This window comes from Triturus cristatus, chromosome 2_1 (assembly GCF_964204655.1).
Source record: "Triturus cristatus chromosome 2_1, aTriCri1.1, whole genome shotgun sequence".
NCBI classification, from domain to species: domain Eukaryota; kingdom Metazoa; phylum Chordata; class Amphibia; order Caudata; family Salamandridae; genus Triturus; species Triturus cristatus.
Window position 1 is genome coordinate 265,625,762 of NC_140581.1, and position 24,131 is coordinate 265,649,892.

Consider the following 24,131-nt stretch of genomic DNA (forward strand, 5'->3'; position numbering starts at 1 on the left):
AATGGTGCTCTGTTGTGGTGTGATAGGTTTGGATGTACATACACATACAGTTGCACCCTTCTGCTTGTCAGGTGGCATACTGTGTCAGTGGTAATTGTAGTTCTAGGTCTGTGTAGTATAGCATTGTGTCTGTAGATGTAGTTCACATTTAAAGCTGTTAACTTAATTTCATAGTAATCAAGAAACTTGTTTTAAGTCTGAAAATCTGTTATTTTAAATTAATGGCCAAACATCGGCCCTCGTGGTACAGAGAGCAAGTTTGCAGGTAAGAGAGCGAGTTTTGTGGAACGTCATAACTATGAGACTACTACATAGTGTGTTGAGGGAATCGTGTTGGTTAGGTAGTGGCGAAATAGTGATCTGGTGTCTGCAAATACTGCCAGGACTCTGGGCACGGATAAGTTCACACTGGTAAACAACACCTGAATATAAGTTAGGCCACTTCTGCTCGCTCCCCCCCCTCCCCCGCCCAATCTGCATGAAATATTGACTCCTCCGCCCCCTTGGTAAAAGGGAGGTAATAGGGCCCATCTGCCTCCGTAAAGGTCGCTGGCCTTATCTAAACAGAGCAAACACTGTCCAAATCGGCTTTTATTTTATTTATTTATTTAATGCACTTTTATAAAGCGCGGACTTTACCCGAAGGTGTCAGAGCGCTGTACAATAGAATTATGCTGCTTCAACTCCGATACCAGCCCATTGCCGGCCTTACCAATCCTACCCTGATGCACCAGGTCTTTCTTTCAATGTTGTAAACAATATACTCGATTACATACACCATGCTTCTTGAAAATTATTGATTGTATTGATTTTTCGACAACCTTCCATTTAGAGACACGCTTCATATAGTGTTTTCCATGCCACTCAAAACATTGCTGACACACTAGCACCATCAAAACTAATACCTTTTATTTACAAACCTAGAGAATGGAGAGGTTTGGCACGAAACCACCGTATAAAACAATGTCTGTAATAATTATTTGAGCAGAACAGATCACAACAGCAAGTTGACAATCAGGGTGGTACTGGAACCGAAAATAGGGTTGTGTACCAAAGTGGCCCGCATAAGCGAATCACATAGCTGAAAAGTGGTCCACGTATGCAAAGCAGGCCAGTTTTAAATGTGTAAAGGTGTTTGGAGAGGGATGGAAGACGGCATCAATTTGTACCCGTCGCCGGCAAAGCTTGTAGTAATATAACAGAAAACAACAGTAAAAGACGAAAACACGACCCATAATAGAGGCCTACAAACAGCCAAAAACGAGTCCATGTAATGCCTGCGCTTCGGGCACGACCAGATTGCTCTATAGCCCAGGCGTATCCAGTTTACAATGAAAATTCGTGATTCCAAAAAGGTGGTGTAAACGTGCCCAAGGCTCTCACTGGCCTGACTCTTCAATGAGACAGAAAGCTATTATATGGCAAACGTCCAATAACAGAAGTGGTGGGTGCACTCGTAAGTCACCCACATCCCGCAGAGAAGGCCATGTTAAACATATGGGCAAGGGTTTATCCCCTCACCACCGCAGGTCAGACTCACCCCCTTTGTAGCTCCCCCTGTCAGTGGCACAGCTCACAGAAAGACGACGTAGGCATCGGTGGTGAGACAGTCCGGGCGGAAGTCAGCAGAACCGCTTCATGCACTGCGAAGGCACGAGCGAAAGCAACAAAAAATGAGCGGCCGGAGACCAAAAATGTGGTGGGGGAGGTGGGGAAAAAGCGGGAGTTGTGTGTGCGCGTGCGTCATCGAGATCGCTCTAAAAGCGAAAGTGATCGCGATGACGCACACGAGTTTTCAAAGTGCTGCTGGCGGCTTGCTGCGCGCGTGCACGATCGCGTGAACGTAAGCGTTAGGCCAGCCAGAAGCACTTTGAAAATCCCACCTACAAAATGTCTCTTCGAGCCAGCGCAAGCGCTGGGGCTCAGCGAGACCTAAAAAGACAGCCCCATCCCTTCCCCGCCTGCACGTTGTTGCGCATCGAAAGCAAATAGCAATGTGCAGGCGTTGATAAAAGTGTCCCGGTGTTTGGAATTTACACCGGGACGGACGGACGTATTTAGCATCTTTTTCAGTGGGGCCCAACTCCTTGGCAGGGTGGACGGTGTCCACCCTGTGAAAAAAGTGAGTGGACGCTGTCCACCCGCGTGTACCTCCGACTCGTGCCCTTAACTTTACTCTTGAAATTGGTGAATTGCAAAATAAATTACTCTTAGCTGTTGCAGTAGATGAACACGTGAGTAAATTTACGTGTGTAAATTTAACCTTTGTGAATCAGCCCTATATTTTTGTCAGGCTAACAATTTCAGAAATTCAATCTAGGTGATGCTGTTATTTTTTCATTGATTCTTTCCCAGAATTATCAAGTTGTCAAGTGGTCTATGCTGCCCTCAGAGTGCTTTTGTGTTTTGGAGAATTGAGCATCCAGAGGGTTGGCAATCCAAGCATACCAGCAGAATTTGGACCTCTGCTTCCCTGAAGACATCAGGATTGCTTGTTCGGACTCTGGAAGACCCGAAGTCACTTTGATGTCTGTCTTTGAGGGCCCCAATCAAGAGGAGAGGGGGTAGATTCATCTTAGCATACCTTTCTAGTCAGTGCATACTGCAACTGCTTGTCTTGGGAATCGGACCTATGGACGATGTTTAAGATGATATTTCTCTATTTACTCATTTTAAAAATGTCCATGAAAACGAATTCAACTTTACAGTGAAGAACAGTTTGAACACAATAGCCACTAGTAGTAAGGCAGAGTCATAACCTGGCTCTCTGATCAATTGTACTTTGTAGCTGATTAAAATGTTATTTGGGTTGCATTTGCATCGCCTTATTGACATAAGGTGCTAGCCCATGACCCCGACCAATTTCCACAGCTTGCCATTGACACTCGCTGACCTTGCTAAATTGTGTTCTTTTTCTCACTCTTGCCTGCTTGCTCCACTGCGACCATCTTCTGACATCTGAACATCCCATGGTTGAGTCTACCTTGAATGAAATAAGCAGTGCTCAAATAGAACATAGTACTTCTGCTATTGTGTGCATGATCTGAGAATCAAGAATCGAAGAGTGGTTGTGCTTCATTACTCTAAAATCGAGAAATAGGGACTGTAGGGTCGCTCCTTATCCAAAATCAGTGTCATAGGTTAAAGCATCATCACCCGCAATGAAACAAGACACGCAGATAAGTCAGAGAAAACCCCTTCCACTTTGCATGTCTCGCCATCCCACAGATGAACGTTTTGTTTAGAATGTTTCTTATCCAGACTTTCTTATAGCAAACCGAGGTTTGAACTCTGTATCAAAAATTGATTAGACATGCCCTGCTTCCAGAGAGGCACGCTGCATTTCAAACCTGAATGCACAGGCTGAATGAACTGTCAGTATGAAGGTGTGCAAACTTCTTGGGCAGTGATTTTTAACCTGTGATCTAGGGATCCTTGTGGCTCCATGACTGCTCAGAAAATTAAAAATAACCGATTAATTAAGTGTATATAAAGAAGCAAAACGTTAATGTGAAAAATTGTACATTTTCTGAACTTTTCAGGGAATTTTAAATTGAAGGCTACAAATTAGGGGCCCGATTTAATTTGCCCACAAGAATGTGGCCTGCCTGCTGCACTTGGATGGGGGTGGACCTCGTCCGCCTTGATGGACCCCCTTTGACGGCCCTGGGGAGCAAGGGTCATCGGAGAAATGACTACATGTTCGCCCACCTACTTTGTATGGGCGGACATGTAGTCATTGTTTACAAAAGGATAAGAACCACTGTTCTAGGCTGTAAAGGAACCAGCACCGTGTTCTGTTTTTAGGTCTGGCTATAGAAAGCTCTATATATTTGACAAACTGTCAGGAATGTTTTAAAAAAAGTACAAGAACCACATAGATGGAGTGGGCTTTGGGAGGTCTTATCCCTCCCTCTCGTCATTGTCATTTATTTTTTTTATTTATTTTTTTGTCCTCATTTGCCTCTAAATAAGCTCCATTCCATTTACACCCGTAAATAGAGTGTTGTGCCCTTTTGTGCTGGAAACAGGGAGACAGAGATAGGAAAGAGAGGATACTGGCTTCAGCCCTTTTGCCCCCTTGTTTATTTGAAGCACCATCATCCATCCTATGTTCCCTTAGACTCTATGAAAGGAGAAAAGGTGGATTCTTCTTAGGTGTACTGGTTTTACTATTTTAAATAACATAGCCATTGATACTTGCCACTTATTTTCCAGTGAAGACTCCGGCAAGCATCTTCCCCACAGTTCCGTTGGTAGTGTGAAGGCCCCATCTTCCAGTTCCACCAACAGCCAGTATATTGTTGCAAGCTCCTTTTTAAGTACAGTCTCATTCAGAAGTCTGTCCTCATGTTCGTTTGGACTTCCTATCACTGTACCTGAGTCCTGAAACCAACTATGTATTTGCATGTATTTAAATCTGGACATTTATTGTTCCAAGAGGTGGTTGCACGAATCCCAACTTATTAAAAGACCGTTCTGTATGATATGGTGCCCTTTCGTTAAACCAGCCTCTCTCATAGGTCGAGCTAGTGCACCTTTTGTCCAGACCGGTGAGCCAGGTGAGTCCCATATAGGGGCCATTTAACTGAAGTATGGTATTTTTAAGACTTTTCTGACCCTGTACCAGGTCTCAGCCAGGCCTCTGAAAATCTTTAGCCTGAATTTCTTAAAAAATTTAGAGTCTGCATATTTAAACATAAAGCCGACACTGCCCCCTGGCTCCTGCCTTGCCATTACTCCCAGCAATCTCCCAATATCTGAATTTGTCGGTGTGTTCAGCAACATTTTCCCATTTTTTAATAAAAAGGTCCATGAATAAAAAAGCAGATCTGGTAATGCTACGCCCCCTTTCTCCACCCTCCTCCTCAATTTCTTCCAGGCTATTCTGGGCCCCTTGCTTGACCATATAAAGCTACCTATTTGACCCTGCAGCTTTATAAGCTCTTTTCGAGTAGCCGTGCGCTATAAAAGAACGCTGTAACATAACATAACATAACATAACATAAGCGCTTCCTTATCAAACGGGAGGGGAATGGCGTCAAACAAGAAAGTTAATTTTGGAAGGATCCTCATTTTTACTAGGTTTACCCGGCCTAGTAAGGTAAGCTGGAGGTGTGCCCAAATTTTTAAGAGCCCACTGATCTCTTTTATTACCTTCTCCAGATTAACTTTGGTTAATTTTGAGATGTTTTGTGGAATCATGACTCCCAGATACCTCATTGCCTCCCTATTGGGTGCTTCCCCTGCTTCCAAATTCCAAGTCATGACCTCCGTCTTATTCCCATTTATTTCATAACCCGAGATTTTTCTAAAGTCTGTTGTTAGAGCTGTAATACGGCTTAGGGTATTTTGTATGTTATTCGAGAAGATGAGAATATCATCAGCATAGATACCCAATTTCTTGCACCAGTCCTCATATTGAAAAGGTGCAATCTCCAAATCCTCCCTTATTTTCCTGGCAAGGGGATCAATATATAAGTTAAATAGGAGTGGCGATAGGGGGCACCCCTGTCTCGTTCCCCTGCTGATAAGAACCGGGTCTGTCAGGGAGCCATTGACAAGCACTCTAGCCCTTGGGGTCCTATAGATAGCCTCCAAAGTTCTACAAAAGTTCTGCCAAGATTTACAGACTCTGCCATAGTCCTCAAAAAGGCCCAATTTACCCGGTCGAAGGCTTTAGTGGTGTCTAAAGCTATCACCGCAAGTGGAAGCTCATAAACGGATGCCAGGTCAATCGATTCTATCAACAAGATGGTTAGCTCTTTCAAAGACCTGCCCCGAATAGACCCTTTTTGATCCGTATGGATCAGCTCCGCCATTGGTCCATTTAACCTGTCAGCCAGTATCTTTGCAAAGATCTTATAGTCACAATTCAGCAAAGATATTTGCCGATACGAATCGCAGTTTTTGGGGCTTTTACCTGGCTTCAAGATTAGGGAGAAGTTAGCTTCATCCCATGAGGCTGGAAAATTAGCCACCTTCGAAAAGAACTCATTAAAGAATTCTGCAAGTATAGGTTTTAGTACACTGGCCAGTACTTTGTATACCTCAAGAGGAAGACCGTCGGGGCCAGGGGTTTTTCCTTTCTTACCTTGTCTTATTGCAGTATCTACTTCCCCTTCCCCAATCTCCCAATTCAACTGCCTGCTCTTCTCTACTGAAAATTTACTACTTGAGCCCTGTCCCAGCCAAACTTCAACCTCATCTTGGGTGGGTTTTAGATCTTCTTGATATACCCCACTGTAATAGTTATGAAAAGCATGCTCGATCTCCCTGTGGTCACTGATACGATCTCCAGTTTTTTTCACATTTAACCTGCTATATCCTGCTTCTCACCTGCTCCTTTTTGACCTTCCAGGCCAGCAGCTTGCTGCAGCCTTCACTGTATTCGAAATGAGCCAATCTGCTGGCATCCCATTTCTTTTTTACCCTTTCTTGTATAATTACTGCCAGCTTAGCTTTTACTTCCTGTACTTTTTTAAACAGGCTTTCCCGGGCTTCTTCGTCTGTCATGGGATCAGTCAGATCTTTCTCAAGGGCCAGAACCTGTTCTTCGACAGTTGACACTTCTTTGTAATAACTACGTCTTTTTTCAGCAGCCAGCGCCCCTAACCTACCCCTCAGAAATGCTTTATATGCATCCCAAATTGTTCCACATGCTGCTGACCCCTGATTAAGATGAAAAAACTCTTCTGTCTCTCTGGATAGTGCTGCCATAGCTGCTTCTTCTTGCAGAATTGTACGGTCTAAGGTCCATCTGGAATGAGAGATTCTCTGTTGTGACTTCAAATGTAAGACCACGGCTGAGTGGTCCGACAGATGAACTCCCACATGCTCAACCTTTTGTACACAATCTACCAGATCACTATCTATAAGGAAATAGTCAATCCTCGATTGGTGCCTATATTTTTGATTATAGAAGGTAAAGCCTTTTATTTTCCCTGCCTTCTGTCTCCAGATGTCACAAAGCCCCAGCTGAGCCACTATTTGCTTGATTAATGTGGACATTTTTAGATTGGCGCATGCTCTGCTACGTGAAGTTCTATCTAAGGAGTAATCCAAAACAGCACTGAAGTCCCCTGCCTTAATAATAGGATTGTGAACTTCTATTAATTCTGCTAGTAAATCTCCTAAAGGAGAGACATCATCTCTGTTCGGGCCGTAATATCCCACTAGAGAAAGGGCCTGCCCCAAAATCTTAGCTCTAACGATTAACCACCTTCCAGCTTTATCAGAGATCTGTGGCACAAGAACCACCTATGCCCCCCTTTTTACCAAAATTGCCACTCCCTTTGTTACACCCGTATAGGATGTGCACACCGCCTGGGAGATCCAATTTTGGGCTCTAAAAAGATCCAAAGCCTTCTCCTCCGACAAGTAGGTTTCCTGCAAAATAATGATCTGGGCTGGACAGTCTTTTAGATATTGTATAATTTTGACGCACCGCCCTCGTACCCTAAGATCATTGACATTCCAGGACAAAATTTAAATTTTTACTACTTTCCCTCCCCTCTCACCCATCTTCTAGAAGATCAGAGAACCAGCTAAAAACTTTATAGAGATAGTACAGGAACTTTTTTTTTCTTTTCCCTCTGCTCCCCACCCTGTGCTCCCCCTTTACCACCCTCCCCATGGGAAACCCTCCCCTGTTACCTCATGACCCAAGGTCATATGGGTAACCCCCCCAGAGCGTACGTGATATTAAAAGTAGATATATCAGGTAGGAATTATATCTGAATAGTTTCAATTTTTACCATTATTCTATTAAATTTATAACAATTCATACCCTTGAAATAGGAATTTTACAACCTGTCACACTAGTATAATACTTATGAAATAGTGTAGTGCTTATGTAATACAGTTCAGGAGAGGAGTCTAGCCACCCGGTTGTAAGTTTTTAATAAATTCATCCAACTTTTCTACGGAATGGAAGATGTGCATTTTAATATTTAACATGACCTTTATAAAAGCAGGAAACCTCAGCTGTACTGAGGCTCCAAACTCTTTAGCCTGTCGATCCTTTGTCCCATCTCCCACTGCCTGTTAGAGGTGGTGGCAGAAACATCTGATCTAATCTCGTATCTAGCACCATCCACCTCGATAGATTTCATCCCCAGGGCTTTTGACAGTATTTTCTCTTTTAAAGAGAATGTTAAAAAATTAATTAAGATTTTCCTGGGTTTGGACTTGTTTGTATTTAGTCTAAAGGGATCCCTATGGGCTTGTTATATGTCTTTTGCTATCTCCTCTTCTGACTCCTCCATCTGGAGCTTATTCTTGATCAATGTTACTACATATGTTTTGATGTCATCTCCCTCTCTACCTTCAGGCACTTTCAAGATTTCAAATTATTTTGTCTCTGGAAATTTTCCAGCCTTTCGACCCTGTCTAAATTCGTTTCTTTCTCTGCAGTCCTTATTTTATCTATTTCAGCGCAGTTTGTCTGTACCGTTTCCCTAAGCACTTTGACCTCCTCCTCTAATATTGTATTTCTGCTGCTTAGGTCGTCAATCTTCCTTTCCATTACTTCGCAGGCCTTCTTTATCTCCAGCTGATTTGATTCTGATATTTCGAACCTGCTTTTGATTTCTGCTGATAGTACTGCTAAGAGTGCTTCAATGGAAGCATCATCATTCTGTAGGTGGTAAGGAGCCTGTGCAGGGTCTTTGGAAACAGGAGCTAGACTATCTGGATTTTTACTGAAAGGCTGACTGCCTGTGTCAATATCGGGATCATTAGTTTTCTGAGATTTTGCTACCCCGTCTCCCTGACCTGCCATATTGGGATCATCTAGGTGGCTTTCAGGGGCTACTAACCGTTTCATAACTTCCTTCTCCTGGCCAGTATTCACGCCCGCCATCGTATTTTCTCGCAGAATTAGAATTTTTGGTAAAACTTTAAAGTACGTTTTTAGGGATGGGGTAATTTTTATTTTGGGGACCTGCGCCCCTTTCCTTCATGCGGACTTCTTGTATTTTGTCTTGGGGTCAGCAGGTAACAAAATTTTAAATGAGGTATATGTTGTTTGCGACCTCACACACTCCTCTTTTCCATCTGTCTGCGGCCTATCCACCTTGACACCCTCCTTTCCTCCCTCCCACTTCTCCCCCTTCAACCTCCTGTCCCTCTTCGCAGAAATCTCTCTCTGGTTCAGTAATCCGTGTATCTGCTGGCTAACCCCCTTTTCCACTACTTTTACGGAACTACAGAGCGTGTACCTAGAGACCCCCTCTGTGCGTGTGTCCTCATGTATCACCTTCCTCCTGCCTTTGTTGGAGTAAGTACTGATGAAATCAACCTGAACTGGAACTACTTCCTCTTCTTCTACTTCACCCTTCAACAAACCAGCACAATTCTGCCTGCACTCCGTAGATAGACCGTTTTTGGCAGACTGTTCCTCTCTTTGTGGATGGTCACCTGTACCCCCGTCCTTCCAGCCACCACCCCTGCCTCCTACCCTTCGGAAGGGGATCCTAGCCACTGCGCCTCTTTCTCTGCGAAGCTCCAGGGTTGCCCTACACCACAACTGCTCTGACGCCGTGTTGCCGTTGTCCCCACACCGAGCTGGCCACCTCTCTTCGCCACCACCTCCAACCGTGCAGCGTCAATGCTCTGCTGTGCCGAGAACCATTTACCGCTCCGTGCACCAGAATCAAAAGCGGGAGCTGAAGCCTCTACAAAGCGATGAACAGCACCGAAGCTGGAACCAAAAGCTTCCGCCGCCCACTGCGCTAGAACAACAAGCATTGGCATAGCCAATAGGTCTCGCCTTTGGGACATTATAAGTATTTAGTTATGCAGCACAATATCCTTGGTGCAACAACATTAACTGTTGCATGGTTAAACACTTGTAAGCTCCCAAAGGCGAGACCTATTGGCTATGCCAATGCTTGTTCAATCTGGTGAGCGCCATTTACTTTGAACATTTATACTATGTCACTATCATAGACATAGAAAACAGATATTGGTTCCAACTTTTTGAAAACAGATACTCTGGGATTAAAACTGAGAGAAAGTGCACGCAAAATACATACACATGAAATACATTTGTAAAATAAGTGGTCATAATAATACCTAAACAATTATAACAAGCATTTGCAATGCAATAGGTCTCGCATTATTAAAGTTTGAGCTACTGGCATTGCTAATGATAATGCAATACCAATAGCAGCTCAAAGATTCAGTAATGCGAGACCTATTGCATTGCAAATGCTTGTTATTACTTCGAGTTGGTGAAATGTAAATTCTGCCTGCATAGTTTTCCTAAATGTATGTTTTCCCTTTACAAACATGAGAATGTTTTGTAAACTTAAAACTTTTTAGAGAGAGAATTTGGTTTTGCTGAGGTTCAATTTAGCAAACCCTACAGATTTGTTTCTCGCAATTAAAATGTTGCTGTGTTTAAGGAGGTTGTGAACCTTGAAAAGTTTTGAAGACATCTTCACAAAGTTTGGGAAGGAAAATCTTTGCAACCTCGTACAACCACACATTAGCTATGCATCCAGATGTGAAAATATGAAAAATGCAGTGTGATGTCTAGAACCAGCCCCATACCATCACAATGTAAATCAGTCTGCTCTAGAGCCCCTATGCCAACTATTCCATATACAACGCTCCAAGTGTACGATACTCCTGCTACAATACTATTGGTCTCAGTGATATATTCAGCTACTCCTCATTGGTAGCTCTATGGTATACTAAGTCATTTTAAAAATGTATGATTACTAGTTCCTTGCATGGAAGCAGTAGTATCACCCAAAATGCTGATGTAAGTGTGTCCTACCTGGGAAACTAATGTCCGTTCTTCGTCAGTTACCTGTATCAGGGAAAAAGAAAGGGAGACAAAAGAAGGACAAATCTCATCCAAATTCAATTTGTCACTTACATGTCGGAACATCTGATCTAGTGAACCACAAGAAATAATATCTAGGCCACCTTATACTTATTAAACACCCTACCCAGCTCATGCAGCTAGTCTGGGACACCAGTGGTTTTAGAGTGCAGGTAGTTCATATGGTGGGAAACTCCATGCATTAGGATGGGGCATCTCATCATCCATTGTATGTAAGAAATCACTATATTATTATTCTCATTTTTTAACCATAACACTTGAGACATCAATAGCTAATGTCAATCAGGTTCAGCATTGTTGACTGTACCTGATCAAAATTCAAAAGTGAAAAGACCCATTTCTTACACTATTTGTTAGGGGATACCAGAAAATCTGTCAAGGGTGGGGTGGGTCCTTCGTAGTCACACACTAGTAGAGGGAGAGATACATAAAAAGGAAGGACACACATAAGCGCGATACAGTTATGCAAGGGGGCGAAGAATCTTAGGAGGTGATGTTACCCTGATTCCCAAAACATTCAAACGCACACACATTCAGTCTTGCATAGCGGTAACAGGAGAAGATGTGACAGATTATCCCTTATTCGAAAATCGTCAGTTGAATCACATGATGGACAGTAAAGCCGTTTCGTGGACACTAAATATTGAAAAAATAATGCCAAACACATGCTAACCAAATTGAAACTAAATGGGGAAAAACATACAGATAAAGCAAGATGACGAATGGCAAGAGGCAAGAAAGTGTCAGGTAGAAACAAGAGCAATTCTTATATTCAATTAAAAAAACAACCAGTAGATGGCAGTGTTGTCCAGGTCTTCCAATATGGGGAGAGAGTGACGTAAAATCGTCACACGGCTCGAGCAGGCACTCTAATATAACTGCCGAAAACAAAGTTATAAAATCGTTCAAGAATTTAAGCCCACATAAAATGTAGAGTGAGATCAAATGAATAGTCCTCAATGGCATCATGATGAAAATATCAGGAATGTAACACAGTTGTTTCTATGCGTGCAGCCAGAGAAAATAAACAAACGAGAAGGGAGGGGGGAATGCCAGCAACAGAGGAGCCCGCGAAAGTGATCGTGATTACGATCGCTACGGAGGAAAGACACATGGCGCTGCGCGCGTGCACGTTCACGTGCACTGTAGCTTTAGGCCACGGCAGCACTTTGAAAAGCCCAGATATAAAATGTCTCTTCAAGCCTTTGGCTCGCGAGACCTAAAAACCCCCCACTGCACTGCACTACAATCGGGGACGGCAGCCTCCCGGTAAAGCAAGCAAGCAAATGTACCAATATGCCGATGGTGGACGCTTCCTCTGCCACAAACCGATAAATGGCAGCGAGCAGCGCCAGAGCGCCGAAGCGCCGAAGTCGAAGCAGAAACACCCGCAACGCCAGAAACCTCTCGCCGCTAACACACCACCACGCTGAACTTCGAAAACAGCAGCTGAGATCGGTGAGTTAATCCGCTACACTTCACAAACAGATTTCACATTACGTGCATCAGTGCATCAGTAAGTATTATCTTCAAAATTTCAGGGCAGAGTTTGTTCGTCCTACCCGTTCACATTGCAGAGTCACGAACGCTCCAGGAGCTCTCCCGCGACCGTCTACACGCCATGTTTCCCCCCTCCGCCCCCTGAACTTATGACTTTGTCCTGTCATTTATTGTTCTAACCACTTTACTTAACATTTTCAAATCCCAGGTACAGGTAGCAGTAAAACACACTGATGGCATGCTACAGTCAGCACTACTATAAATAAATAAAAATATCTGGAGAGCTGTCCTCCCATCCATCAACACAAAACTAGACATTTTAGTAACAACGTAGAATCAAAAGGGCTTTGATCTCAGTCTCCTTCCCACACAAAGTTCCTTTCAATCACCACCCAAGTCATCAACCCCCATGACTCTTGCTCCCCCCAGACGTATCAGATCTGGTCGACAGGGGATTTCTCGGCTGCATTTGATATATGCATAGAATCAAATCATATCACATGATACTTATAAAGCGCACAGCTACTCAGAAGAGTGTCCCAGTGCTATTGAATTGGGCTAGACCTTTCCATATTTCGGCATGGTGCTTCATATTAATGCAGTTAGTTTTTCCTTTGAATGGATGTTCCATATTTTGGTCCACCACGTTCCCAGGGTGAGTGAAGTTGACCCTTTCCAATGCTCTGCTATGACCAAATGCACCACCAACGGTAGTGGTGTAAGAGGTCTGGCAACAGAGGTGGGAAGTAGTGGCAGTCCCTCATCATCCTTCATGCCCAACAAATCCAGTCCCCGCTGCATGGGGAGGGTTACATTAGGAATATCTTGTACAACCTCCATCACCCAACTCCAAAACTGCTGTGCAAACATGCACTACCACCACATATGCATGTATGTCCCCCCCACACCACATATCCCCTCCAACACATATCAGGCATATTCACGATGGCTTGTAATTACACTGGCGCCAAGTGCCAGCGAAGAATTATTTTAAAGGCGTTAATCGTATGTTGGAGGCAGAGTGAGGAGTGTGTGGCATGTCTTCTCATGAGAATCCTAGGCCGAGGTAGTCAGTTCTTTGCATGTACGAAAGCTGTAGTGTTGGGGTGGGATTGTTTATTGCTTTATATAAATAAGATATCACTTTTGGGTTGTCTCCCTCCATGGACATATCTTCAATTTGGGTACTGTCACTTGTTTCCAGTGTGTGGATGTGCGGCTGTCGCACCCAGTGTAGTTGCTGAGTAACCCAATAGAAGTCTTTCAGACCCAGCAAGAAGTCATTGGCGGTGTGCTTGCAGTTCTTAAGGTCCTCGTATGTACTTTCTTGAAGACGCAGATGAAAAAATGTTCCTTTGTTAGTAGTATCTACAATGGAAAATGTTGCTGTGTTTGCCATCTAAGTATTACAAAGTACAAGGCCAATCCAATATGCCTAGTAGAAATCTATGTCCCAATATATGACTAAAGGGTGTTTCAATAACATCTCAATGATAGATCAGTTTAGCTGGCAATAAAAGTGCCCTAAAAATTGTATGCTGTTGCATTAATTAGATACAATATCTTCTGACTTAGTTTCATATCACCCTTCTTTGAGGGTACAGATAGTGCTTTATTATATGCTTTTTTTCCCAGGTGAGCTGTGTCAACACACAGAAAGTTGCCAACTGTTAACTACCACTTCCCCTAACAAAAGTCTGATGGCTTTGCCTAATGCTTCTTCTTTCTTTATTGTCCTACACATTTCTTTTCAATTGTGCCAGTGTATAAAATACTTTTTTGCATAATTAGTTAAAACTGCTCTGTCCCCCAGCAGCTCTGCTGTTGTGCCGCTGCCGTTGAGCCTCCTCACCTTTCTGGTACGTGTTAGCTGCCCTCCTCCACCCGCAGGCTCCCGCCTGCACCTCATCTCTGGTGGTACAGTGGGAGAGCCTCGCTCTTCTGCTGGTTCCACTGCTGTCTTTATTGTGTTGTGCCTGTCTTGTTTGTACCCGTTCTTTTGTTTCTTTGCTATTGTGCCTGCTTTTTCTGTTATTTTGCCTCTGTTAGCTCCTTTCTGTTATTTGCCACTGTTATTTGTTTGTTTTTTCTTGGCTTATGCCATTCCCTTCCTGCCACTGCTGCCCCGGTGGCCCTTCTCCCCAGCTGCTTCCTGCGCCCACCTCCCAGCTGTGCTTCCCTCCCTGTTCCCTATTTAATGGCGGCCGCTAAGTGCCAAAGGCAAGCCCATCTGTGCCCATCTGCGGCCTGACCGTGACCAGCTCCCGAGACCCCGGTTCTCTGACCACCCACAGCTACGAAGCAGCTGCCCTCCTTGCACTCAACCCCGGAAGGAACAACAACTGCCAGCTGTCCACTCCAAACACCACCCACGGCCATTTCTCCTGCCGCCACTGCTGCTGAACCTTCCCCACCCTCCGGACCCCCACGGCCACCACCCCTATGCCAGACGCCAACACAACAGAAGCCCTGAAGTGCATCCTCCTCAACGTGTGCTCCCTTCACAGACATGCCATAGTGATCTGGGAACTCCTCGACACCCTTTCGCCAGACGTCGCCTTCTTCACAGAAACCTGGACCAATGCTTCCTCCGCCCCCGAAATGGACACCGCCATCCCCGATGGATACAAGATCCAGAGGAAGTACCAACCCAACTGCTCTGGAGGAGGACTCGCCATCGCACACAAGTGCTCTCTCCGACTCTCCACCTCCACCACGAGCGACTCCTCTGCCAAAACCAAACGCCTCCATTTCCAGATCCAGACCAGCCCTTGAACTGCTCTTCGCGATACCCTCCCCTACAGACCCTCCGTACCCCACGCCTCATTCGCTACTACCATCGCTGACCTCATCGCACCCCACGCCATTGCCTCCATGGACTGCATACTCATCGGAGACCTGAACTTTCACCTCGACATCCTCAGCGACCCCCAACTCCACCACCCTCCTGGACAACCTCTTCAACATCGAGCTGAAACAGCTCATCACTACCCCTACCCACAAGGCAGGACACACCTTCGACCCCATCTTCGCAGGTGGGAACAACATCCACTGCAACCACACCATGCAGCCCCTCTGGACAGACTACCACTGCGTACACTTCTCTTTCAAAAGTGCCAACGCTCTCGAACCCACTCCTTGCCCTCCGCAAAGGAACTGGAACAAGGTTATAGAGGAGCACCTCAACTCCATCCTCAGTCACGACCCTCCATCCGCCTCGACTGACGCCAACTCTGCAGCCAAGGAACTACACCACTGTATCACCAACTGCACAGACAAGCTCGCCCCTCCCCCCCCGCACCACCATCAGACACTGCCCCCTGAAGGCCACCTGGTTCACCACCGACCTCCAAGAAGCCAGACGTTCCTGCAGACGTCTCTCGAAAAACGATGGAGGAACAGCAAAACCATGGAAGACCTGACCACCTCAAGAACGCTATGACAGAATACCACCAACGCATCAAATCCACAAAGAAGACCTTCATCCGGAACAAAATCCTCACCAACTCCAGCAACTCTAAGGAACTCTTCAACATCATCCAGCAATATACCAAACCCCCCAGCGAAGCCAAGGACGTCACTCCCTCCCAGGACCTCTGCAACAAGCTCGGCTCCTACTTCCACCAGAAAATCAAGGCCCTCTACGACAACTTCAGCGAGCAGACTCCGGACACCACCCTTCCCTACTGCGATGACAGCTGGCCCACCGTCACCACCTGGACCCCGGTCACCACCGAAGATACCACCTCGACCATGAAGAGCACTCACTCAGGAGCTCCCACGGACCCCCTACCCTCCGCACATCTTCCACAGAGCTACCGCCGCCATAACGTCACACCTACAACGTATCATCAACGCCACCTTAGAATCCGGAACTTTCCCCAACGACTGGAAACACGCAGAAGTCAAGCCCCTCCTCAAGAAACCCTCTGCAGACCCGACGGACCTGAAGAGCTACCGACCCATCTCTCTCCTTCCTTTCCCAACCAAAGTCACTGAGAAGATAGTCAACGCCCAACTGACCAAATTCATCAATGAGAACTCTATCCTCGGCCCCTCCCAATCCGGATTCTGCATCAACCACAGCACCGAGACCACCCTCCTCGTCGCCACAGACGACATCTACACACTCCTCGACCAAGGCCACACCGCAGCCCTCATCCTACTCGCCCTCTCCACAGCCTTCGACACTGTCTCCCACCGCATCCTCGCAGCCAGACTCCACGACGCCGAAATACAGGGAACTGGCCTTGACTGGCTCTACTCCTTCTTCGCCAGCAGACCCCAAAGGATCAGACTCCTGCCTTTCCTCTCCGAGCCCACAGAGATCAACTGCAGAGTACCACAAGGATCATCGCTCAGTCCCACACTCTTCAACATCTACATGGCCCTCCTCCCCGCCATCGTCAGACAGCATGGACTCAGCATTGTATCCTATGATGACGACACCCAGCTCATCCTCTCCCTCATGAAGGGCCTCAAAATCACCAAACTTAGCTTCCAGGAAGGGATGAAAGACGTCACAGCTTGGATAAACAGCAGCTGTCTGAAGCTCAACTCGGAGAAGACAGAAATCCTCGTCCTTGGACCCACCCCCTCAACATGGGACAACACCTGTTGACCCAGCGCCCTCAGCACCCCCTCACCCCCACGGACCACGCCTGGAATCTCAGCATCATACTCAACTCCCCCTCACCATGACATGACAGATCAACGCCGTCGCCTCCACCTGCTTCAACACCCTCCGCAAGACCTTCAAGAAGATCTCCCCTTGAAGTTTTAAGATTATCAACCATGCACTCATAACAAGCAGCCTGGACACTGCGGAAACACCCTCTATGCTGGAATCAACAAATCCCTGCTATGCAAACTCCAGACCATCCAGAACACCACAGTCAGACTCGTTCTTGGCATCCCACGACATGAGCACATCACCTAACACCTGCGAGACTTCCACTGGCTCGCCGTCAAGAAGAGAGTAACCTTCAAGCTACTCACCCACGCCTACAAATCCCTCCACAACACCGGACCCAAATAGCTCAATGAAAGAGTCGCCTACCACTTACCCAAAGAAACCTCTGCTCCGCCGACCTTGCACTAGCAGAAACTCTGCACATCCGTAGCACCAGAGTGGGTGGAAGAGCCTTCTCCTACACCACAGCCAAAGCCTGGAACAAGCTCCCGGTCAACATCAGATGCTCCCCTACTCTACACACCCTCAGGAAGAGCCTCAAGACCCGGCCTTTCGTCTGACTCAGAGCTGGACCCCCCAGCGCCTTGAGACCCTCACTGGTGAGTAACACACTTCAAACCCACTAATTGATTGATTGATTGATTGCAACATAAGTAAATGACATCAAATCCCAGTTTACATGTTCCATAAAAGTTAAAGCTAGGATGAATCTGATAGTCAGTAGGAAAGGGGTTGTCATAGGGGTGGGTGTAGCAGAAGGTGTAGGACCGGTAGTCACCTGATTATTTATCAGCCATCCACATGCATGATCCTGGGCCTCCATCTTCCTAGAGAAACGGTGAATGAATTTGACCAGGGCACAATTTAGCATAATATTAGATGAGTCAAAGCAGTCCAGGACTGCTTCCCTGCAGGATTTTATATCTTTAGCAATGCACCCACTCGTAACAGGGCCCTCCTATCCTGTGGAAGGGTGGGACACAGGCACAATACATGTATTATGTCCTCTTTTTGATGACTGCAGAGCCGACACGTTGCCTGTTCCTTGCCCCTTTTCCAAGCTGAGAGATGACAGGCAATAGGAATTAACCCCATCCTCAGCTTCATGAACTGTAACTTTGTCCTTAAATTGTAGGGGTTGTTTAAGTAGCAATGTGGTTCAGTTGTTTATAAGTACATAATGTCATCCAGCTGTGTTTCTCTGCGGAAAGGCTGGCCCTGTCTTCTATTGATGAAAGCCATGTTGCGCTGATTTTTGCTAACCTTTTAAATTCCTGATGACTGGTAGGTAGGTCCCAGGTGGGTACCAAGCCAAGTATGCTGATGGCTTGGGTCAAACAATGGTTTCCCACCGACCTAAATTTTGTGGCCAATTCGATCCATAAATGGTGGCCCAGGATACCTTCCTTTGAGGCCCTGAGCTTGTGGCTTTTTATTGCAAAGTCCACCTTGCGAGCCAGCGCCTGTCTACATATTCCGAATTCAAGTCTTATTTGCACTGGTGATGTATGGGAGGGAAGCTGGAAAACTGTTCTGTAGATCTTTATGAGCGTTTTATCAATTGAGCCAGTGTTTTTGCACATGGTTTTCCCAGGTGTTGGTAAATACAACCCAATTTTATAGGTGGTAAATCCACTGGAAAAATTGCATGAGGCTTTGGTTGGAGCAGCAGCTAGGCCTCTTTCCCCATTTTCTATTGTGACAGAGTGGAAGATGAAATGCTCCCACTGGCAGAATGTAGGTTCCCTATCCGTGCTCTACACTCCACACGTCCACCCCACACAGCATACACTCGCTTCTGGCTAAGGTGGTAAATGTATGTGGGATACCCACAGGATTGGAAATTCCACCTGTGGGGTTTTCACCCTATCTCCACTAAATGATTGTAATCAGCGCCTAAATGTTGCAGATTCACAGGGACGTTACACATATTGCTTATCCAAGGCTCAACTGTCGGCTCCTGCTCGGGCTACTCTAGTAATGCAGTCTCACAGAACCAAGCACTACAGAGCAGAGAACAGTGCCCCTGAATGAGAGTAAAATCTATGATTTTTTAAAATGTGCTTAAGATACTCCGTTTAGAAATTGTTTTTGTACAACTCTGATTTTGGGACTTTTAATACTATCAGGTGATTAGGATTGCATTTTGCAAAATGTGTTATTTCTTGCACAAAGGCTTACATTTAGACATCACAAACGGAAAAAATTCAATTGATAAATGATAACATATATTCTATAAATCTGTATTCCCACACTTTTCCCTATCAAAACTGTACACTACTTGTGTGGCTGGGCCTATAGACAGCAAGATAAAATGGCCAAAAACACAATGTGTTGACATAAACGTTTTTGTCTTGCTGATTCACCCAATTTAGCGGTGTGGGTAGCTGTGGTATTTGGGTCAAGGCTTGTCCATACCAATGGAAACCTACAAAATAAATAGTAATTTCTGAAAACTCGACATTAAGGGTAGGCCTTGGTAATATGACTTGCATTGATCCCAAGATGTTTTCTTATCCAGAATTTCCTTCAAATCTCAAACTGGCTAAAATCTAAGTCTGGGCGGTGAACTCCGCTCGGCTCGCAGAGTTTACGCAGTTTCCCACACTCCGTGTTACACAGAGCTCGCAGAGTTTTTTCCCTCACTCGCGTTCATCAACGTCAAGTCGGCGAGCGTGAGCAAGGAAAATCACCCACCCAGCGGGATTTCTCAAAATGGGTGGTCAGATTTCTCATTGCGAGTGGTCGCAACCACTCGCCTTGAGAAAATATCCGTTTGCGTTGAGAAAGCTGCCGCTCGAGTAAAAATCTACTCGAGCGGCAGAAAGGAAGCAGCGCCCGCATGCGCTGTGCATGGTGCCGTTTGCGATGATTGCACAGTGTGGACAAGCACCTGGCACTGAAAATCACCGCGTAGCGCGGCAATGTCCGCAAACTCTGCCCAGGCTTACTAAAATCACACGTTTTCCCCCATATGTCTGTAGGATAAATTCTGCATTGACCCTCAAAATTCCTACCATCTCACATTCCCATACTGATATTGATGAAAGTTGTATGCCTATCACCCGTACAAAAGAAACAAAGTGTCACAGGTGTGCCTGCCCTTAAAGACCAACCAGAGGGCAGGGCATGTGTAGGTAGCTTAGAGAAAACTTCTGGTTTTAGTAGTAAAAATGGCTTTTAAAGAGGATGCCTATCTCAACAGACAAATGAGGAGCTAATGACAATTTTGGGACTGTCTTCCCAGGAAACTCTGGAAATGCCATTTTCAGTGATATAGCTTTCTTCACTAAAACCCATGAGATAGAGTTTTCTCAGCCTGCAACACCAGTATAGTTTTCAAAGTATAGGCAGCATAATGTTATTAATTTATAATGTTTGTTTCATCAGGTCAGATACTAATAATTTGGCTGCAACTTCTCAAAAATGAAAATGTAGAATAGTTCAATATATTACGTTTACCTCCGTCAAGTCAATTAAAGTTGTTCCTTATCCCAAATCAGACTGTTTGCTTCATGATTAATAAATACTCTTTAGTTTTGCACATCTGCAATGTTTCTCTTTAGTAATTACTTTTTTAACAGTGTCACGTTTGTTTTCTTTCTGTATATTATCATATAAATATTTTTCTGCAGTTCAAAATATAATGTTGTCAATATGATTGATACAAAATTCTTTCTTTTATAGTATTGACAAGCTGACTCAGATTGCTCGCCATCATGTTGAAACTGCTTCAAAGATCAAATATGAGCTGGTTTTAGAAAAGTCAGACTTTTACATTAACAAGGATCTGGAATTAGTCCCGGATCCGGTCCCTCCACCATGTCCACCGCTTGTAGAGACTCCCCTAAACGGAACATTGACTTTTTCACAACTCAACTCTCTCTGTCTGCAGTTTATGGTGGTGTCTCCGACAGGTAAGAAAAAAACTGTTCCTCGTTTTTCATAATTATTATAGTATTCGTTGTTTAATTAATTTCAGAGACAGTGACAGTTACTTACCTGCGGTATTGGTCGTTCTGGCTGATACTTTAACCATAGACTCTTCATCTTGCAATACTCCCTTAGAATTAATCTGGACCTGAAACCACCAGGTCCAGGCTGGTGATCCTGCACGCTACATGGTGGTTCCATGCATGGTGGTTCCATGCTGCTCCAGGTTGACTTCACATCGGCATAGAATTGACAGAGCGGAGCCACATATAAACCCAAACCTGTGCGTTGACGTTCGTTTTTTGCTTTTCTCTTTTCTAATGGATACATCTGCCTGTGGATTCCTCACCTTTTTAATTACCCCCAATGTGCAGCATTCCACTGAAACATTTCTCCCCGGCTCTAACACGTCGATTAGGACATCACAATGGAATGTCTCTGCTTGCAACTCTGCATGATGTCATCGGAGCCATAAGAAGACTTCGTCGGTGTGCTGAGGTCAGTTCCTTTTTTTTTCACACCATCGACGTGTAAAAAAATTTTCCCAGGCTCTACATTTCTGGGAGTTTTTTTGTTGCTAGTATCGCGATTTTGTTGCTGGACGAAGATGGCTACTCTGAGAAGTCAGGTTTGAAGCCATGCAGAGCATATGGGGGCCAGATGTCCATCACTGACCCCCATGAAGATTCTTTGTGGTGTCCCTCGTCGGACCACGACGTCAGGATATGCACTTCTTGCAAGCGCATGAATCCAAAGGCACTGAAAGGGAGGGAAGCCCAATTATTTATGGCTAAGGCAAAGAAGCAGAAGAGAGGTCTCAGGAGGTCAAGGACCCGCCTGAAGTCGCTGACTCTGCACATTTGGAGGTCTTCGAAGAAACACAAGAAGAAGCGACGCCATGGTTCTCGGCGTCGCTCTTCGAAGGATGCATCTCCAAAGTCGGTGTCCCCAATTCCCAGATGCCATCACAGGGATGAGATCTCTCCATCTCCGTTACCGGAGATGTGTCTGGCCCCATCTCTGACTGTGAGAGGAGTGACTTCTCTGGCTCCAAGAGATCCAACACCTCCACCATTGCCGAAGTCAGCCACTCTGGCTCCGTGGTCTCCGGCGCTGCAATCGGAGCCAAATTTAGTGCCTCCCCGAACGGCTCCAGAGCCTGTGATACTGGATGCGATCTGTCCTGCTTTCCCGGCTCCTGGATCTGATGTGTTGCATTTTTTAAATGCAATGTTTGGCTTGTTTGCCAGAGCAGCAAACCTTACTGGTGCGCCTGTTGGGCCTATGTGTCCATTGGCATATTCCCTGGGAGGCTTGCCACCTCACTTTCCCCAGGCACCACTCATTCCTTTCATGCCTATGGCCCCAGAGAGTTGGTCGCTTCTGATGCCAAGATTTTCGATGCCATTGCAGTCCTTGGAGGATTGCATCCCCTGTGCCATCTTATTCCGAACCGGCGTCGACTCGACCTCTACCAGCTTGGACTCCTGTGGACATCCCTTCTGACGTCGATCCAGATGTCTACGGCACTGCGTCTGGCACTGCCGACGCCGGTACCGGGGATGAGGTCTCTAGAGAGAGGCTCAAAGGCTGTTGGAAGAAGAAGAGTTCCAGTAGGAACATGGAGGGGTGGAGGAAGGAGAGATTGTAAATCCTGACCTGGATTTTGAGGGTTTGCAGGAGGCCAGTGGTCTGGACACTTTTCCTGAATAGGAGCTTTCCTCATCACAATGCGTGCCGATTCAGGAGGTGACCACTTATCATGCTGTAATCAGAAAGGCTGCAGACCTCTTGGAGTTACCCCTACCTACAGCTGAGTTGAACTCTAATATTCTGACAGAGGTGCTCCATTCCCCTTCCTCCATTTCAGGGCTTTTACTTCCCTACAATGAGGCATTAATAGAGCCCATCCTCGATATCTGGCAGAAGCCAATATCCACTCCGGTTTCCAGGATGGTAGCTAGGCGGTACAAGGTGGCTTCGGGGGATTCCACTTTCCTATCCACTCATCCTTTGCCGGAAAGATTGGAGGTTCAGGGTTTGTGCTCTTTGAGACTATATGTAGGTTCTTTCCCGTCTACTTCTGTGGATAGGAAGTCAAAGCACCTCGAGAAATCTGCAAAGAAGGTGTTACCACAGGGTAGTATGACCCTCAAGTACACCAATGCCACATGCCCTTATGGACTCAGCCAGGGAGTTTGTCCCAAAGTTGCCCGAGGAGGTACAAGGACATTTCTCTGAGGTGATGTCGGATGCCCAAGGGCATTACTCAGAGGTGTTGTCAGATGCCCAAGCTGCTGCCAGCCAAGTGATACAATCCGGTCTAAGCATGGCCAATTCAGTAGCCAGGGCAATGGGATCGTCTGTGGCTACTCGGAGACGCGGATGGTTGCGTGGTTTAGGATTCTCGCCTGATGTCCAGGCCGCATAGTAGGATTTGCCTTTCGATGAATCTCGTCTGTTTGGGGCTAATGCGTATTCTGCACTGCAGTGCTTTAAGGACAGTAAAACCACAGCAAGGTCTTTGGAGCTTCAGTCTCAAACTAGGAGCTTTGGGCAGTTTCACAAATTCCTTGAGTTTGGAAGAAACTTGTCTTTTCGTGCCAGGGAACAGCCACAACAGAAGCAAGCAAATCTCTTGTGCTGGTCCTACAGTGTAAAGGGCAGAGGTCATCTGCTGGGTGCAGCATGACAGCAAGTCTCCTTCTCTTCTGCCCCTCCAGATGGTGGAGCAGGAGAGCAGCTCTAGCTCCACCATCCTAGAGCATACTTGTACCATGAAAGGATGGGTGTCCCATTTTCTACAGTATTGGAGGTCTGTTACTACGGATCTCTGGGTGTTGAAAATTGCAGAGAATGGGTATGCCCTACACTTCTGGGAGTTCCCCCTCCTGCTTCTCCAGGAGGAGGTTCTGTCATTGTTGCAAAAGGGTGCGATCAAGGTGGTTCTGGAGCAGGAAAGGAGTCAAGAATGCTACTCCCGGTACTTCTTGACTCCCAAAATGGACAGTCGTTTGCGGACGATCCTCGACCTCAGGGTTTTGAATTTTTTCCTCAAACAGGAGAAATTCAAAATATTGACCCTGGCTCAGGTTCTTCTTGCGCTGGAGAAAGAAGACTGGATGGTGTTGATTGATTTGCACAATGCGT

The 24,131-nt window shown here is 45.8% G+C and overlaps 1 protein-coding gene across 1 annotated transcript in view; it reads left to right on the plus strand.

Moving 5' to 3' along the window:
* Positions 1–24,131, plus strand: part of SPEF2 (sperm flagellar and cilia associated 2) — a 1,083,747-nt gene that overhangs the window by 788,610 nt on the left and 271,006 nt on the right. Inside the window, exon 28 of the mRNA XM_085631001.1 lies at positions 20,736–20,965. Coding sequence (XP_085487127.1) covers positions 20,736–20,965 — 230 coding nt within the window. The remainder of the gene's footprint in view (positions 1–20,735; positions 20,966–24,131) is intronic.